This window comes from Natrix helvetica, assembly GCF_964273705.1.
Source record: "Natrix helvetica genome assembly, chromosome: 1".
NCBI classification, from domain to species: domain Eukaryota; kingdom Metazoa; phylum Chordata; class Lepidosauria; order Squamata; family Natricidae; genus Natrix; species Natrix helvetica.
In genome coordinates this window covers 305,842,733-305,862,280 of record NC_138548.1, presented here as the reverse complement: position 1 = coordinate 305,862,280, position 19,548 = coordinate 305,842,733, and the positions used below count along the sequence as shown (strand labels likewise).

The 19,548-nt window shown below is 37.3% G+C and overlaps 1 protein-coding gene across 5 annotated transcripts in view; it reads right to left on the bottom strand.

The window, feature by feature from the left end:
• FBLN2 (fibulin 2) overlaps positions 1-19,548 on the bottom strand; it is a 130,486-nt gene that overhangs the window by 56,906 nt on the left and 54,032 nt on the right. For all 5 annotated transcript variants that reach the window (XM_081939890.1, XM_081939891.1, XM_081939892.1 and 2 more), the window contains exon 4: positions 856-967. In XM_081939890.1, the coding sequence (XP_081796016.1) occupies positions 856-967 (112 nt within the window). The remainder of the gene's footprint in view (positions 1-855; positions 968-19,548) is intronic.

Below are 19,548 nucleotides of genomic sequence, written 5' to 3'. Positions count from 1 at the left end.
GAACTCTTAATCTGCAAACAGGCGTAGGAATGTTGACGGAATATACAACAGGAGACTCTTGGGTGCTCTCTGAGCTTGGTTGTTTGCTTGCAGTAATTATGATACCAGACTTCTTCAGTGCCAAACAGAGTGGGACTTGCATTTTGTTTACTGTATACACAACAGCTTGACCTGTCAGTGTTGGTGGGGCACTATGTTCAGTTATTTCGACTTGAGTTTTGCATAAGGGCACCACATTGAGGGAGTACCAGTAAAGTACAGAGAATCTGAGGCACTTTCCTTATTTTCTTACTTATCATGTTCCTATAGCAATCCATCCCACCATAAAGTTACTCTAGGCAGCTTAAAATAAAAATAATCATAAAATTAAAATATTAAAACAAATATAATTAGAAAACATTATAATTGAGAGCTGCTGGAGGGAGCACAAACTCTCTCCATTTCAGGGACACCTTTTTAAAATTTGCACAAAACAATCCTGTGCCTTCACATGACAGCTAGTATTTTGTAAAGGATAAGATGCAAATGGTTATATTGGAAAAAAAACATTATTCATGGAAGTATGACAATGCACAATCCTCTTCCAGAGTTATGATAATAGTTGTGAACAGACTTGAGAATGTTTAGAGTGGAACATTTAAGTATATATGCGATATTACACCCAAAGATCATTAGAAAATATCTGAAAAGCTTCATAATAATAATAATCTAAGCAATAGATCTGACAGTATTGTCACCTAGTATCGACCTGACATAAAGAATAGCAAGTTGATTATATTATAATGTACAGTATATTTGTAAACTCAAATTTTTGTGCTTGGTTTTTTTAAAAAAATTTTTTTTTATTTTACCTACCTGCAAATATCACCACTTGTTCCACTTATTGGAATTTCTATGCATTCATTGTTATCAATAGCCCATTGTTGTCCAGCAGCACAGCAAGTTTCAATTAAATCCTTTGTTGAATCTGAAAAATGACAGGTATATAGTTACATGAAATATGTTTGCGACATCAGAGCAGATTGATAACACCTGTTACAAAATATGATTGTTTGGGGTACCACTGTAAAGGATTCTGGCCATTCTTTTCTATTCCCCTTCCTCCATCCTAGATTTTCTGGATGTAATAATCCTTCTGTAAACAATCAGAATTCCAAGAACCCTGAACATGCTCAATCAACATTGGGTTTTTTTATGCATATATGTTTCTTACCTAACCTATGCATAGATATCATGGTAAAGAATATCAATGGAATAAACACCAGTAATTCTTCATAACTCTACCTCTCTCAACAATGGAAGAACCTCTTCGAAAGAACCTCTTAGTTGATCTTAATACTTGGGTGAGTGGAACTCTCTCAAATTATTGAGGGTCTATATTAACACTTTGAATTAAGATTGGAAACTTGGACTTCTATTCCCTCCCCAAACTTAAAAACTATTTTGGAATCTTTAAAAATTTACGATTTTCAAGTCCACTGATACCATTCTCTTATGTGTGAGCACAATGCCAGATAGTTATGAAAGCTTCTCAATAATTAGATTGAATCCAGTGGTCAGTTGCTAATTTTTTTACTACCAGTTCGGTGCGCTCCCACGTGTGGGATGTGCAGAAGCCTCCGGGAGGAGCCTCCCACTGACACTACTACTGGTTCACCCAATCCGGGAGCAACCCATCTCTGATTGAATCTGATTCTTGTTTCCTATTGGTCCTCAAATGATGAACTCCAGAGATGGCTAGTGCAGATTTCCAATGATATACGTCAGTAGACTTTAAAAATCTGATTATAATTTAAACTTCAATCATTGCACAAATTCTAGAGAACAAACCCTATTGAAAATGTCTTATTTCTAAATAGACACAGCATCATTCTCCTGTTCTAAAATGGTACCATCCACTCAGAAGAAATAGAGATCAGGAAGCTCACAAAAACATCAATATTTCAAAAACATTTTTATATGGAAATAGATTCCAAGTGAACATAGTGAGAACCATGTTCAGTGACCTCAGAATATTGGCTGACTGCTGAACAAGGGAGAGAACAAAAATGCACAGAGGGGAGATGAAATATTATATCCTGGAAAAAGGATGAATAGCTGAAAGCTGTCCATACATTCTGTATTTTGTTTCAGACTCCATTTAGATGTAATACATGCTATACACAGTATGTAATAGCTAAGGTATTGGACTAAGACTGAAGAGAACCATTTTAAGTTCATACTCAGGTATAGAAACTCACCAGATGTTTTTTGGCTTAGTTTTTCAGCCCAACCTGTCTCACAGGATTGAGACAGTGAGGATAAAATTGGAGAAAGAAATACTTCATTAAACTGCCTTGTAAAATAGGATGAAATTGAGAATTGAAATCTAGTGAAGCCTTTGACATTTTATTCAACACATTTTGATAGTACACATGCTATTCCCTGACCTCTCTAAAACAAGATTGCACATTCATTTCCATCTACATAGACTTCCAATAGTGTTTTTCTAATAGTGCTTGGAAAAGCAGGTTTCTGACAACACACAAGAAAAGAAGCTATGCCACAGCAGACAGGGCTGTCAATGGTAGCACAGGAAGCATTTCAGATTCAAAACTTTTTAAAAGCAACCTTTTTGAACGCTGACTCCCCCCCCCCAAAAAAAAGAATCAATCTATATGATTGAAGAACAGTGATATTTCTTTCTCAAGAATGGTTTTATTTGCAAAATGACCTTTCACAAATTCTTTAAAGCATATTTGTGAAGCTTTCTAGGTCATTTTACAAATAAAACCTAGTTGAATGAAGCTGTTTTATCTATTGATATGAATAAAAATATATTATACTGACCCAATATTGTCCAACTATTTAAGAATGATTTGTCTTTTTTTAATTCATTGTCCAAAAATATTACATAAGGCATCACTGTCAAATATTGAACAGGAAATTCTCTTGGGGTGATGAAGTTCTCTAATTTGATAAAGTCTGAACTTTGCTTATCCTCAGACACTTTCTGTGTTCAATACAGAAGGTTAATAGGATTTATATTGAGTAGGTTATGGTCCATAATTTGTGGCATACTAAATTAGCTTTTCAGTTGAAGAAATGCAAGAAGCTGATGAGCCACTCAAGAGTTTAATCTATCAGTAAAACAGATACAAATGCCATATTAACATCCAAGGTAAGCTAAGATACAGTAAGTACATGCATTAAATATAAATGAGGTATTAATGAAATATTAATTAGCATCACCAAATAGAATAACATTATTGTTGATAAACATTAATTCACATATATTTTGTTGCAGAAGAATGCCAAAGTCATTCTAAGTATCCTATAGCATTAATGTCTGAAACCATAGGATACCTAGGTTTAGAAAACGTAGCCATATGGTCACTGATAAATTTGCTCCTAGTGCTAGATTTCATCAAAATAATTGCATTTTTAAAAATGCCTACAATTTTAATTTCTACTTCAAAGAAAAATATTCTACTCTAAACTATCTCGAAATGGAATATTGTGATGGGAGATATTACTTGATGTGAGGCCAGGGAAAGAGGACCAAAGATGTTTAAATCATCCTGATCACCATATCATTTTTGTTCCCACACTGGATTTTTATATTTGCAGTCTGAAGTCAAACACAGTACAAAAATGTGTTACCCTAGTTACAGTTATTCTAGTGCCATCTCCCAGTCCTACATGCTCCATAGAATCCTGCAAGACTTTGTTCTTTAGGCAGGTGGGCATACTTCCAGAGAAAGCCTTGATCTGCAGTTATTCATCCTTGGTTATTTTTTGAAGGCAAAGTTCTAGAATCCATGTGGGATCCAGAGTCATTCTTGAATATAAAGTCAATGGGGGCTGGCACTACATTTTACAACATATAGGATACTGGGTACCAAATTCAAGATTAACATGAAGGCAAAAAGACAAATACCTTGGTTGGAACTTTGCTTATGTAGCCCCAATTACACATATAAGTATTTATATACCAATTTCCTTTTCACAATTTTTTCTCCCTCTCTGTAAATTTCTTGTGGTATATCCTTCAAAATTCATGCTTCCATACATTGCTTCTTCTTAGAATCAATCTTTCAGATCTTTTTTCTGCTTCGAGTAATAGGATCTTTTAAATTAATCTGTGTTCAATAAATAATTCATCTATGCTTAGTTTTTAAAATTAAAAATCTGGATTGCCCAAATGGAACAAATAGATGTATCTCCTTATCCCATGCACAGAATAGAATAGGCATCAGGCTGTATTATCTGATTGACCTTCTTCCTAAAACAAATGAACATTTAATATTTTCTTGGACTACGGTGATGAATACTACTTTGAATACTTTGAATTATCTGGGACAGAGGTCAGCTAAATTAGATATTTAGTTTACATTTTCATTAACAATGGTTTTCAATGCTAAGCTTGAATGGAAGAGAAGGAAGACTCTGCAGATACTCAAAAGTACTTCAATTTTGAAACCTATCTTCTATCCACAGGTTTAAAAACCATATGTCAACTATAACTCAATTCCTGGTGATTTCAAGAACATATCCACATTATTTTCTTGATATCTCCTACTGCTATCTTTGGGGATCTTTTCAACACTTTCCCAATCTAGCTAAAGTCGTGGTATTTTTGGTGGTTTCCTATTTAAGTACTTGACAGAGAGGCCGTACATGACAAATGATTCATTTCCATTCCTTTAGGACTTACTTTGGAAGAGAAACTGCATCACCATTGGTTTCTCAATAAAGATTTTGGCTTACAGAGCTCCATTCACAAATACTGCTAAATTGGTTCCAGATAAAATGGGGCCAGCTAGTAGGATCATGTGACCTCAGTTCCCTTTTTAACCTGTTGCCTAAGGAAACAACTTCTGAATGTTTTTAAAATGGGATGAGAAAACAATGTAGGAAGTAAGACCCTTATGTTTGTGGAACATTGTCGTTGTGCTTAGTTTTCATGCCACTAACAATGGCATTCATTCTGACCAGGAATATCAAACTTCTAGTTTATATTTAAGTCATTGTTCATTCTAAGTAGCCCCTGGGGTTTAGATATACTTTCTGCTTTTTGATGCACCATTCTTTTTATTGCTTATAAACTTATGCAGTGGAAGTAATTTTGAAAGTTTATCCTGCCATGCAGATTTTTTTTATCAATTATGGTTTTACTGAAAATCTTTTCTGCTTTCTCATTTTAGCTCATTAGTGAACATTTTGATTCATGTGGAACATAATTTGTTACCTTGTCTAGTCTGATATTAATGCAGCCACTGCTACTCTCCAGCAACCAAAATATTAGCAACAGCAATGACAGAAAGATTAGAAATCCATTCATATTCAAACATTAATGGAAAGTGAACAAAAGAGGTAAATAACGACATGCAGTCATTTCTCAGGAGATTTGAATCACTGCCCAACTTACTGTTTCTGCATTGTGGTTCTGAGGATCCTAAACAGACTTTCTTGTGTTTAGTACTTCAAAAACACAAGTAACCTTGATCAAGCTAGCTGGTTTTCATAATGCACCCTGAATGCCACATACTTTTCCAAGAACTCTCAAATACAAAACCAAGAAATCAATTGAGGAATGCAAAATGCCAGGAATGGGAGTTCCGGTTCCGGCGGCGGCGGCGACGGGCAGCTCTTTGCCCGCTCCGGCTCCCCGGTGGGCTTCCCCACTCCTTGGGGGGCACAGGACACCCCGCAGAGGGGTCCTGCCGGAGGGGCGGCATCGCGGAGGTCTCCTGCAGCGGCGGCAGCCGGCGGGGGCTCTCTCGCGCGCCCAAGGCACCGGGGAGCAAGCTCGGAGGGCGCATCGCGTTTCCACGCCTCGCGCCTCGCTACAAGCCGACTGGAGAATGCTACAATTGAAGGAAGCAGCTGCGGTGCGGTGAGGTTGCCTCTCTCTTCATCCCTTACTTTGCATGAAGATTTGATTCAGCTTTTAAAACTTTAAAACAACTTTCGGAGCATTTTGGAGGTGCGGCTGGAGGGAGGGGGGTTTCCCCCCCCCCCCCTGGACAAGCGGCAAGAAACAATTTTGCTCTCAGCCCCCGGGGAAGGAGGAGGGGGGAGAGCCAACGAATGAAGCCTCACTTAGGCTGAGATGATTTTCTTTTCAATTTAATTTTACATATTACAATGATTTGAGGACTTTTGGAACTTTCTAAAACTTTGTTACGCCTCTGTGCCCAAAACTGGCAGGGCAAGATGGCACACTTCCGTTGTCTTTATGAACTCTGAAACCTGACTCCACCTTTAAAATTCAGGCTTCCGGTCTTTGTCTCCGTGTCTCCCAGAGGAACCTCTTGTGGATTGGTATTTTTTTAACCTTCTAGGGGAAATTTTCTATCTATTGCCAGACTTATTGGAGAGATTCTCTTCTGCCTGGTTATTCTGCTCCCGGATTCACCTGGCTACCCTTCTTTTCTAATTGCTTACTTCATATTTGGACTGAACTTTTAACGTTATAAAGGATGGCATCTAAAAGACCCCCTCCTGGAAAACCTGGCTTTGCCACTTCTGCTCCAACATCCGCAACATCCAGTCCAGCCACACAGTCAAGGATAACAGAACTGATGCACCATAAGACTACAGAGATGGACTTTCAACAAATGCTTCAACAAATTCTACAGGGCCAGGAGGAAATCAAGAAACAGTTAAGGGAAATGAAAGATGAAATTAAAGAAAATCAAGCCCAAATATATAAGAACTCACAAAGACTGAATCTTGTGGAAGGGGGGGTGGAGGAGGTGAGGGGGGGGGTGGAAGCCGTGCAGAAAGGGAACAAAGATCTTGACATCCAACAGATGAAATTAGAATTTGAGAGAATGTCCTATTATCTTAGATTTCAAAATGTTATAGAAGAAGATGGGGAAAATATAAGGGACATCATGACAAACATTCTGGCTGACTATACACACAAAGAAAAACAACAGATGGGGTGGGATATAGATCTGGTTTATAGAGTGAACTCAGCTTATGCTAGAACACACAATTTACCCAGGGAGGTTCACATTAAATTCCTTAGAAAAACCACAAGAGATGAAATTCTGGGTGTACAAAGGGGGCAAGCATTGACATATCATGATATGGAGATAACCATTCTGAAGCAGATCCCTAAGAAGATTAGAGAAAAAAGAAAAAATTATTCGCAATTAGCGAATAAATTATACCAGAAAGGGGTGTGGTTTAGATGGTTGATGCCTGAAGGTATGCTGATATTCTGGGAGGAGACAAGAATCAGAATTAATTCACCCATAGAGGCGCAGGCCTTTATGGAAAAAAATAAAACACTCCTAGAGAAACCACCAGACACTACAACGGACACGCAGGACACGGGAGGGGCCAGAGCTCTGCCAGTGGAGGGAGATGGGGCAATAGCAAGAAGACTCAGATCACAGAAATAAATACGAAAATCATATTATTATAAATTGACCGAAAGTGAAAATGGAATTATATTTGGATTTTATATTGTAATGTTTAATTTGATTGAATTTAATAATAGAACTAATATGCTGATTATAATCAATTATATACTAATGCATTATATATAAATGTACGCTATGGGTATGGAGGGAGGGGGGCCTCACACACTTTGCAACTGCCAAAATTTGTATACCTGTCCATTTACCCTTTTCCCTATAAATTTTGAAAAACCAATAAAATTTTATTATAAATCAAAATGCCAGGAATGTCTAGCCCTTTTAACTAAAACTTGTCCAACCTCATCTCCTATCATAAAAGACATTGTAGGGTTTTTTTTGTTCCTTCCAACATCCAAAAATGGGAAGGAGACTTTCCCATGGGGGGGGGGGGTTATGTTTTATACATCTCCAACAATTTATTATCATTTAGAAAGCTTACATACATACAATCACAAGACACACATTGTTATGTAGAGCACAAAAAAGGGAAGATAGTAACTCAACAAATAGAGATGTGAGCTAAGAATGTTTATTTACACACACTATTCACTACTATCTACTGCTCCACAATGTTCCACCCTTGCAAACTATCCTAAATTTCACTATGTCCAGCCACAAATTCATATATTGTGTTTTGTATTTTAAAGTACTAACCTCTTTTCTAGGTTCTTCTCAACTCCATTCAACCACATCCAACTTTCCTGGTCTTTCTTTTCTTTTCAACTCATTTACTCTTCCTTCTTGTATCTGTTGTGCAATTCAAGCCTCATTCACTCTCTCCAAATGACAACCCACCTCAGTGTATTTTTCCTATATATTGTTTGTTCACTTTTGCATTCAGTCCTCTGTCATTCAGCAGTCATACATTCTAGACCCAATCACTTTGTGTAACAAAATTTCTTAAGTACCCCATTTCCACTGTTTTCAATTTACTTTTATGCTTTTCCTGATGTACAAAACTATTATTTCCACATAACAAAATAGGCTCTTAAACCCAATCAGTTTTGCTTCTTTTGACAAACATTCATTGCTTGCTACAAACCATATATTGCCTCTTTACATTTGCTCCTTTTTAAATATTCCCCCATCTTAGTCATTATTCTATCTGGTACACAGTTTCATCTATGTGTTCAATTGTTCACCATTTGCACATACATTGCAATCATTCATTCTTATTTGATACACTGATGTTCAGATTCATATTCTTCATTGCCTCATACAGTTTACCTAACATTTCCTGCAAATCATTCAAGTTCTAAGCTAACAATACAATAATATTTGTCTATAAATAACAAAATGAAGGGGCATTCCACATCCTTTCTTACTCTCCCACTTCAAAATCAAACTATTCATTAAGCATTTAGTTTTTTCTCACAATGCTTTTATTTACCAATTTTATTAGGTTCTGCCACCTTCAATTACATACTCACATTAAATAACATTATAACAATTCAGTCCAATTCATTTTGTTATGTACTATCTCTAAAATTTCTCTCCCACATCCATGCATTTCTCAGTATCATGCTCAAAAGCACAACTTGGTCTGTACAGCTCCTACCCAGCTTATGCTTTTCCCACCTTTCTCCTTACAAATTCTACTCCTTATCACTTTCCAATCAATCACCTTCCCAGACCAACTTAATTTGCATTCACTCTGGTTGTTATTTCTTCTGCATAGGAAAATGGTAACAGCATACTTACAATAATTAGCTTTCACACGTTAAGTAAGTTGCACAGCCACCCCATGTTAACTGCACCCATATTTTTCAATTTCTGAAGTTATGTAGAGCAGATGGCAGTCGTGGCCAGGAGAGCCTTGGCACAACTGCAGGTTGTGCGCCAGTTACGCCCTTTCCTGAACCAACAATCCCTACTCACAGTCACTCATGCCCTAGTCACTTCCCGTCTTGACTATTGCAATGCGTTCTACATGGGGCTGCCCTTGAAGAGCATCTGGAAGCTCCAGTTGGTGCAAAATGCAGCAGCCCGCATGGTTTGTGCAGACCTCGGTGTGCACATGTATTACTTCTCCTGCAGGAGCTGCATTGACTGCCAATTTGCACATGGGGTTATCCCACCTTTAAAGTCATTCATGGCTTCAGGTTATTTGAGGGACCGTTTCTTGCCGGTCACATCTACTTGACCTTATCAGAGCAGGGAGGCAGGGAATGTTGCAGGTCCCATCCCCTAGGGAGATACACCTGGTGGGACCCAGAAGAAGGACCTTCTCCATGGTGGCCCCATCTCTGTGGAACATCTTTCCCCCAGAGATTAGACTAGCCCTCACTCTAGCACTCTTCTGGAAGGCGCTGAAGTCCTGGTTCTGCCAGCAGTCCTGGGGAACCCAGAGCGGGATGGAGCCCATTAAATGGCTCATATGAGGTGCTGTCGCTGGGGTGGGTGATGATTATCTAATATTAATTTATTACATGACTCCTCTTTTATTTGTTTTATTGTTTTTATATGAAGTTTTATACTCTGTAAATTGCCTTGAGTTGCCATGTGTGAATAGGCGACAATATAAATTATCTAAATAAAATAAATAAATAGATAAATAAATATGCGTCCCCACCTCTGCAAATTTACAATTTTTCAAAATTGTCACAGCACATATGACTTGATCAATTTTGTCTTGAGCACAAATATTATTAGCATTTGTTTTAACTCCACTCTTGAACATATTCTCATCAGTCCCATACAAATCTGTAAAGCATTCCTGTCACCATTTCTTTAGTTTCACCCCAAATTTAGTTTCATCAGTTTTATTTCTTTAAATTCTTCTCACTCTGGGACGGTTCCTTGTTTAGTCATGTACAATCATTGGAATTCACTCATTCCAAAACACATTCCAAAGTCCCATTTTCTCTGCATCTGTTGATCTTAATTGTTTCTTGTTCAATTACATTATGTTTTTGCAACTATCTTTTCCTGTGAATACATATTGCATAATGCCTCTCATCCTCATCTTACAGCAATCATTCTCCTCTCTGTATGTTTGCTTGTTGTTGTTTATTTTACAAATACTTATTCTGCTTATCCTGTTTCATGCATTTTATTACTCTAGAATAGAATAGGATATTGGAGGGAGCTTGGAGATCTTCTAGTCCAGCTCCCTGCTCAAGCAGGAGAACCTATACAGTGGTGGGATTCAATTTTTTTTACTACTGGTTCTGTGGGCGTGGCCTGGTGGGAGTTGCAGGGCTTGGTGGGCAGGGCTTGATGGGCATGGCTTAGTGGGCATGGCAGGGGAAGGATACTGTAAAATCTCCATTCACTCCCCACTCCAGGTGAAGGTTACTGCAGAATCCCCATTTTCTTCTGATATATGTCTAAAGCTTAAGTGTGAATTTCTAATAAGTATGAAAGAATTATTTTCCTCCCTAATTACTTGGATCACCTATTTATGTCTGAAGTTTTATAACAAGGAGGAGATAAAAGGAAAACAGCCTGCTTGTCTGTTGTGCAGAAAAGACATTAGTCATTGTTAACTTGTCTTGGGAATTAATAATTGTCTCATGCTTCTGAAATATCTCCATCCTTGAGATTATTGGTAAACAGTGGTATATGTGTCAATCTACCCTTTAGCTAATATCACAAACACCAAGGCGATGCTGAATTGCAGCTGGATGCCAAGAATTTCTTTGTGGCATCAACTATTAAAAGCTTCAACAAGAAAAGGTACCACTAGGTTCATATGTTAGTCACACTTACCTTGCAATGAAATAAATGGGATTTCAGCATTCTTGTTTTGGTTTTGCTTAGAGAAGGAAACAATGCAGTCCTCAGCTGGATGCATTACAGCCACAGATAAACAATAGCGTGTGAAATGTCACTTCATAAATACTTTTCGAACCCCGTGAGGAGTTTATTTTTTTTACTTCTTTCTACTCTTACTCAGAATAGGGTTCTCATCTGATACTGAATGGCACCCCAACATTTAACAATGCTGCAGGTGAATAATGCAAGGGTTTGGTTTTTTTTTAAAAAAAGGAAGAATTCCATACTGCAAATCTGATTGTACAGTGTAGAGAAAAATGAATAACAATAATCCAAAGCCCTTTAATGAGAATTCAGAGAAATAAATAAATGTGGTATGGGTTGGATTTTTGGTTTGGTTTTTTTTAAATTCAATGCAGCATTAACTAATGTTTGCTAGAAAACTTGCTAGTTATCCAAAACCCAGGATAGTTCTCAAAAATGCATGAAACAGTTGATACTTACCAGGGTAAGTATTCTAATTTCAAGATGTTCCTTACAGCCTTTTATGGTTGTTCAGCGTTCTTTGCAATGGTCAAAGTCCTATTTTGATGGGGATTAGTGGCTGTGAATGTTCTATGTCCCATAGACATAGAATAGCTGGCTCCAAATCGCAGTGCCATTGAACCTTTTCCCAAGAATGGGCAGTCAATTACCTGACTATCTTCTTCTCATTCTCCATAATGTCCATCCTGTGCTTTATATAGAGGATTTTTTTTTTTTAGAAATGTCAATTTCACAGTAATAGCATTGACTTTTCTGCACTGCAAGAATGTCGGTCAGATGATCATTTTTGCAACCTTCTGACAAAGTCAATGGGGAAGCCAGATGCACTTACAGTAATAACCATGTTACTAATTTAACAACTACAGTGATCCACTTAACATATGTAGTATGAAAAGTCGTAGAAATGGGGAAAAACTCACCTAACAAATTTTTCACTTAGCAACATAAATTCTGAGCTCAATTGTGGTTGTAAGTCAAGGAACTACTATAATTAGCAGTGGCTAATTATCCCAGCTGCTTGACAATACACCAATTCAGACTTTCATATTTGAGTTTACTTGGCTTTCTGTTTGCAACAGCTGGCCTGAAACAAAGAATTTTGGCCAGCATGTTCAACCCATACTGCATTCAGTTCTGGTCGCCACGATGTAGAAAAGATGTGGAGACTCTGGGGAGAGTGCAGAGAAGAGCAACAGAGATGATTAGGGTACTGGAGACTAAAACATATGAAGAACGGTTGCAGGAACTGGGTATGTTTAGCTTAAGAGAAAGAAGGACTAGGGGAGACATGATAGCAATGTTCCAATATCTCAGGGGCTGCCACAAAGAAGAGAGTCAAACTATTCTCCAAGACACCTGAGTGTAGAACAAGAAGCAATGGGTGGAAACTAATCAAGGAGAGAAGCAACTTAGAACTGAGGAGAAATTTCCTGACAGTTAGAACAATGAATCAGTGGAACAGCTTGCCTCCAGAAGTTGTGAATGCCCCAACACTGGAAGTCTTTAAGAAGATGTTGGATAGCCATTTGTCTGGAATGGTATAGGGTTTCCTGCCTAGGCAGGGGGTTGGACTAGAAGGCCTCCAAGGTCCCTTCCAACTCTACTATTGTATTGTATTGTATTGTATTGTATTGTATTGTATTGTATTGTATTGTATTAATCCATAACCCACAGGCCACATCTATTCTGGATGGCTAGTAAAACAGCCCCACAAGATTATGTGATTTACATATATTAAATATATTATGCATTTTGTATGCAGCCAAGACAAATTCTCTTTACTCGGTGTGGTCCAAGAAAGACAAAAGGTTGGACACCCATGATTTAGACAGAAGATAAAATCTTTTTTGTCTCATTCTTGGAAATATGGAATGTATAGCAAGGCCTCAAATTGAAGTCTGAGCATTTGTGAGTTTGTTGATGGGAAACAGAATCAAAATCAGGCTGATGTGGGGCAATGAGAAAATATTTACTTCCAAAGCCCAGGAACCCTTGAAAGCCATTTCTTTAGAAGTATGTTTTGAGACAATGATTGTCCCAAGGCCACTGTTTGAGACATCAAAGTAGCCGTTTCTAAACAGAACTCAAGAAGTTAAACTTTCTTCAATGGTACAAACTAAAAAGCAGGTGTTGCTTCGATTCGGTTCAAAGGTATAGACATGGTACATGTTCATTCTACACTAAAGCAAATAAACATAAAATCAATACCAGCTAACTACTGAAGCTTTCTCTGTTTATTAGCTTCCGTAATCAATTTTGGTGCATGGTTTTGGGAATAGTTTCTGGATTAATGAAAAAGTTGAGATCCTTTAAGTTGTTCTTTGATTCTTTTAACTAGAAGAGCTCTTAAATCCCCAGGAAATCATTGTGGCTTGAGCTGTAATTGCTATTAGACTTCATGTGAGAGAGATGGCTAGGAGAGATGGAAGTAATCAACACATTTTTGTTGATTTCTGTTCTCCTTAAAATTCAATATTATGGTCTGAACTGGAAGACCTACTTAGTTATAGACAAAGTAAGGAAATTATAAGTAAATAGAGAAAATATGTGTGTGTGTATGTGTATACACACAATCATTTATACAATCATTGCTTACACAGGCTTAATATAATATATAGAGAGAATGCCATATACACTCTGGTACATTCCAGAAAGGAATAATTTTGTGCAGCCAACTTGCCATGGCTAACTTGGCATGGCCAACTCACCACAACCAACTTGCTGCAGCACAATGTGCTGTGGCCAGTTCACTACAAGACAACTTGCTGCAGAATATTTCAACAATTGGCCATGGCAAGTTGGCTACACCAAGTTGACCACACTGAGTTGTCATAAGCCCAGCACTTTCTGGGTAGGTTGATGTACATTTTCAAGTATTCTGACTTAAGACCAATTAATAATCAAAAGATACTTTTCTAAAATGACGGTTGGGTTCATTAATTTATGCAACCAAAGTACTTCTATTCAGACAGTACTTCTAATTGGTTTTATTCAAAGGAAAAGGACTACCGTACTTTTATGAGGTAGGATAGATTCCATTTTAAAATATTTGAATAAATTTTGTATATATCGCTTTTCAAGAATGGTACTCAAATTAGGTAACCATACCTCATAATAAAATTAAATAACTTGAACATTGGGCACTATCTAATAAAATGAAATTCAATGGTGAAAAGAGTAAGGTTCTACATTTAGGCAAGAAAAACAAAATGCACAGGTACAGTATAGGTGGTACTTTGCTCAACAGTAGTAACTGTGAAAGGGATCTTGGAGTCCTAGTGGACAACCATTTAAATATGAGCCAGCAGTGTGCAGCAGCTGCCAAAAAAGCCAACACAGTTCTAGGCTGCATCAACAGAGGGATAGAATCAAGATCACGTGAAGTATTAATACCACTTTATAATGCTTTGGTAAGGCCACACTTGGAATACTGCATTCAGTTTTGGTCACCACGATGTAGAAAAGATGTGAAGACTCTAGAAAGAGTGCAGAGAAGAGCAACAAAGATGATTAGGGGACGGGAGACTAAAACATATGAAGAACGGTTGCAGGAACTGGGTATGTCTAGTTTAATAGAAAGAAGAACTAGGGGAGACATGATAGCAGTGTTCCAATATCTCAGGAGTTGCCACAAAGAAGGGGGAGTCAAACTATTCTCCAAGGCACCTGAGGTTAGAACAAGAAGCAAAGGGTGGAAATTAATCAAGGAGAGAAGCAACTTAGAACCGAGGAGAAACTTCCTGACAGTTCAAACAATTAATCTGTGGAACAGCTTGCCTCCAGAAGTTGTGAATGCCCCAACACTGGAAGTCTTTAAGAAGATGTTGGATAGCTATTTATCTGAAAAGGTATAGGGTTTCCTGCCTAGGCAGGGGATTGGACTAGAAGACCTCTAAGGTCCCTTCCAACTCTGCTATTGTATTGTATTGTATTGTATTGTATTGTATTGCATTGCATTGCATTGTATTCTATTGTATTCTATTGTATTCTATTGTATTGTAAATATATAGGTAATTAAATTATCTTTGAATGAAAGCATATTTGCTGCTTGACAAAAAAAACACCTTCTAAGTATTTGCAAAAGGATGGAGGCATGATCCAAAAGTGAGCACTTCCAGCATTAACAGAGACTATATCAGAAAGAAGTTCCTGGGGAATATGGAAGCTTTCCTATGTAAGCTAGGACTTTGTCTTGATCTCATGCAACTGGAGCCCAATAGGGAGGTATGTTGTGTTATTTCCTAACTTTTGTTAGAACAAATTGCTCTTTGCAAATTATTTATCTTACTGTTCCATCATGGGATCAGGATCTTATAGTGGTCTCTGCATGCTCACTTACCCTGTTAGACACATTTCTCCTAGATGTAGAATATACCACATCTGAGGAGCCAACTCTTCCCAATAGGACAAAGCCATACAATTTGAGCCAGCAGAAGAGGCCTGCTATGGATCTCGTCTGCTAAAGAATTGAAGCAGACAAGGTCAAGAAGAGCTGTGACCTCCATCTTGATGGAGCACTACCGCCAGGGGTAAGAACTGTCTCCTCCTTTTTGATCTTCTGGAAGGGTAATAAAACCTGGCTATGCCAATTGGTCTGGGGGCCCACGGCAGGTGCCCACCACAAGGGGTGGCTTATGGGGTAAGAAGACCTTATCCCTGTCCCATCTGCCTATCAGTCTGCTTAATTTCAGTTTTGGTACAGTTTTTAACAATATTCTAACCTCTGTAAGTTTTTTAAATGTTTTAATATTTTAATTATTTTTAATTGTTTTATAACTTGTAAGCTGCTATCATACCACTATAAAATCTCATGATGTATATTTGTGGGGGCAGAAGGGAGAAGGTAGCTGACACATTGTATTCACAATGGTTATAGAAACTTGTAATATAATTAGATGTAATATTTATTAATTTGTGCAATTTATCTTCTGTGTATCTTCTGAGTCCTCATGGACTCTATGAAAGCATTTACATTTTTATTGGATTAACTGGACAAAAAACCCTAGGTAATGTTACAGAGATAGCCATGGCTAACCTACGATTAAAAAACTGCATATAAATATTCTTTTTTGAAATGTCTGGCACTATATAACTTAGATACTGCTGTACAGGTGCATCAGTCAATTTAAAGATTTTGTGTGTGTGCTATGAGTATGCATCTATGAGCATTTTCAATCAAATGATGGTTTTGAATGGTAACTAAAAATGTCTACATAAAATAGCCACTATTCCTTTTTCCAGTTAATATGCATTTTTGGTACCTAAGGGTAAAAAGCAAACAGTAGGGTGAAATTGTTCTTTGCATCTCATTCATGGAGTGAAACGTTTGGGAATAAGCACTTCGCAAATGGGAAGTGGAGGTAGGGTTGGGCTGTCAGATATACTCTAGGAGACAGTTCTGTTTCAACAGATGCTGTGTCACCATGGCGATCTTACAAATACATGAACTTGCCACCTATTAAGAACATTCCACTAAGAATTGTGCAAGAGGACTGCAAGAATCTCCAGCTTTGGAATGAAGGCAAGCATGATATAAAAAAATGACCTCACATCCATTATTCAGTTCTTCAGGCACTCTTGTCCTCCTTACTGAAATGTCAAGCACACATAACAGCAAATCAAATATTGTTCTATGCAAAACAAAAACAAACACACTTTAGTGTGGTACATATCAGAGCGTGTATTTAATTTTTTAAAATATTCAATATCTTATTCAATACATTATCCCTTTCTATTCCTCAAACTGTACACATAAAATTTCACAGTTAAAGGAAAATAAACTTTCATATACTGCCACACATAGGGATCAGCCCCACAATTAACCTTTGGTCTTACTATCCAGCTTATGAGATAGTTACCTGGATGGAAATGGAGGAGGAGGAAGAGGATGAAATTTGTTGCCTGAGAAAAGAAGCAAACTGGTTATCTCATTCCACATAAAAAGTGGAACATTTTGTTAAACAAATCTTGCTTCAAAGTAATAGACAATATCCTACTTACAAGAGGACTGCTACCTAATAAACAGAGTATAAAGGGCAATAAGCTATACTACTCTGCCAGTTGACCACCTTTCATACTAGCTCTTAATCCTAATATCTACCTCTCTCTACCTTATAGACCAGTCATCTGATATTCTCTTAGTTATTGGTCATTGTCAAGTCTAGTGATATGGAAGATACTATTTTTTTATCTGTTACCAATGTTAACAACAATTTATTTATAAAATATAAACCACCTCATGCTTTTCTCTATGAAGTGAATGAGCTATTATTCTTTCCTTTGCATAAGGCAACAAACTGTTTTGGATGAGTTGTTGCTTACAGGTCAAATTACAGTGTGACATACGCAACACAATAAATAAAACAAATAGGCAAATCAAGCCAAAGTTTCCAGAAACAGCTACAGGAAAGGAGCAATTTGTAGCAAAAGGCAGAAGAAAAAATTTCCCTCTTTAATCCATTATTAATATGACCATAGTCAGGAATATGAATGTAATCTTATATAATATTTATTAAGAGCCACTCCTATACTGTCATATCTTCTAAGCTATAAAAAAAGATAATTCTTTCTGTACTACCACAGATTTATAAATGTTGTCCTTAATGAAATCACTTTATTAGCTGAAGGAAAAGACCTAGAGGAAGTCAAAAGTAACGTCAACCTGCATTCTTAATGAATATATAGCTGACTCAAAGAATTGGTAGACAATTTTCATCTTTGGGCTCAAGAAGAAATGTAATATGCTGAAGAAGTAAAGAAACAATTAATCAAAGCAAGTAAGATAATGACAACTTTAAACAAGGTTATGAAGGTTAAGGATATTTGGAAGACAGCAATGAATTGACTCATTTAAGCAATATTTCTTTCCAGTAACAACCTACAGCAGTAAAAGTTGGACATCAAGAAAAAGTGAAAGAAGAAGATAAATGCCTTTTAATTAAGATGATTAAATAAAAGGGATGACCAGCAAAACTTACAGATTTTAGCCATTATGGTGCAATGGGACTAGAAAAACTGGGTATACATGGCAAGGTTGAGCAATGTAGAAGAATAGGAAGACCATGAATAAGTGGAGGTATGATATCAAGGAATTTATTAGAAACTTCTTTGAACAGAACTGAATTATTACTGAAGGCAAGACGTAATAGGAACCATTTGTCCATATAATCACTTGACTATACACAATTAGTTTCAGAATTATTTTTGTTTACTTCTTAAGAAAGGAGTTTAAGTTGTACATTGATTGGAGCAGTAATCCTTAAGGTGGTTTTACCATTACTATGCCCAAGAATTATAAATTAAGAGCAAGTCGATGGTGCACATAGTATACACTATTAGTCAGGATTTTATCCAAGAGTCTTATCAAACAGCTCTCTGGGTAACCATTTGCTAGGCTAAAATGTGGAAGCATTTGAATCGCTCCTTGCGTATACAACACTTTAACTGCATTTCAACTGTTTGCAGCCTTAGGGATTGGAAATAGTCAGGATGTCTTCTTCATATATGCACCACAGCACACTGATAATGGCATGGAAACAGACGAGGCTTGGTATTAAAACCTGGCTATAGAATATGTAAAACCAGAAAGACATGAAGCAAATCTATGCAGCCATTCCCTAAAGTAAATTCAAGAAACTGTATCATTCCAAGGATTTTATGACTATACAATTAACAGTAATGTCCACTATTTGGAAGTGAATAATAGGTTTCTCAGTACAGCAGAGAAGATGGCTATCATCTCATAAATGCAAGCTAAGAAATCTATAGAGGTTCAAATACAGTCAACCACACAGTACATTCCAAATTCGTCTGGCTCTGAAATGTAAACACTCTGAGAGGCTCAATTGGCGTCTGCAGCCTGCAACTGATTAAATGCCTATTCTGTACCACCTACCAAGGGAAAAACTGGAAAGGAAATAAATCATAAAAAGGCAGACTATACAGTTCAAGGGCCAGCATTCAAACTTGTGTCAATTGGCAAATCTACATCCAGAGCAACACAATCACTGAAATCCCATGCTGGTGTTTTGACTGATGCCAACTCTGAAAAACAGGCTACAAACGTGTGTGCATATGTGCCCAGATATATTTGTGTGCAAACAGAGAAAGATAAAAATATTTACATCCTGGCTTTCTATGAAAAATGTAAACCCAAAGAAGTCTAAAAACATGTGTTTATTGAGAAGCACCTCCTACTGAGGTTAATGCTTGCTGAAGATTGCAACCTCAGTTCCATTTAGTACAATTGTATGTGCAAGCTAAATGGCTCAGTGGCTAAGATGCTGAGCTTGTTGATCAGAAAGGCTGGCAGTTCAGCGGTTTGAATCCCTAGCGCCGCGTAACGGAGTGAGCTCCCGTTACTTGTCCCAGT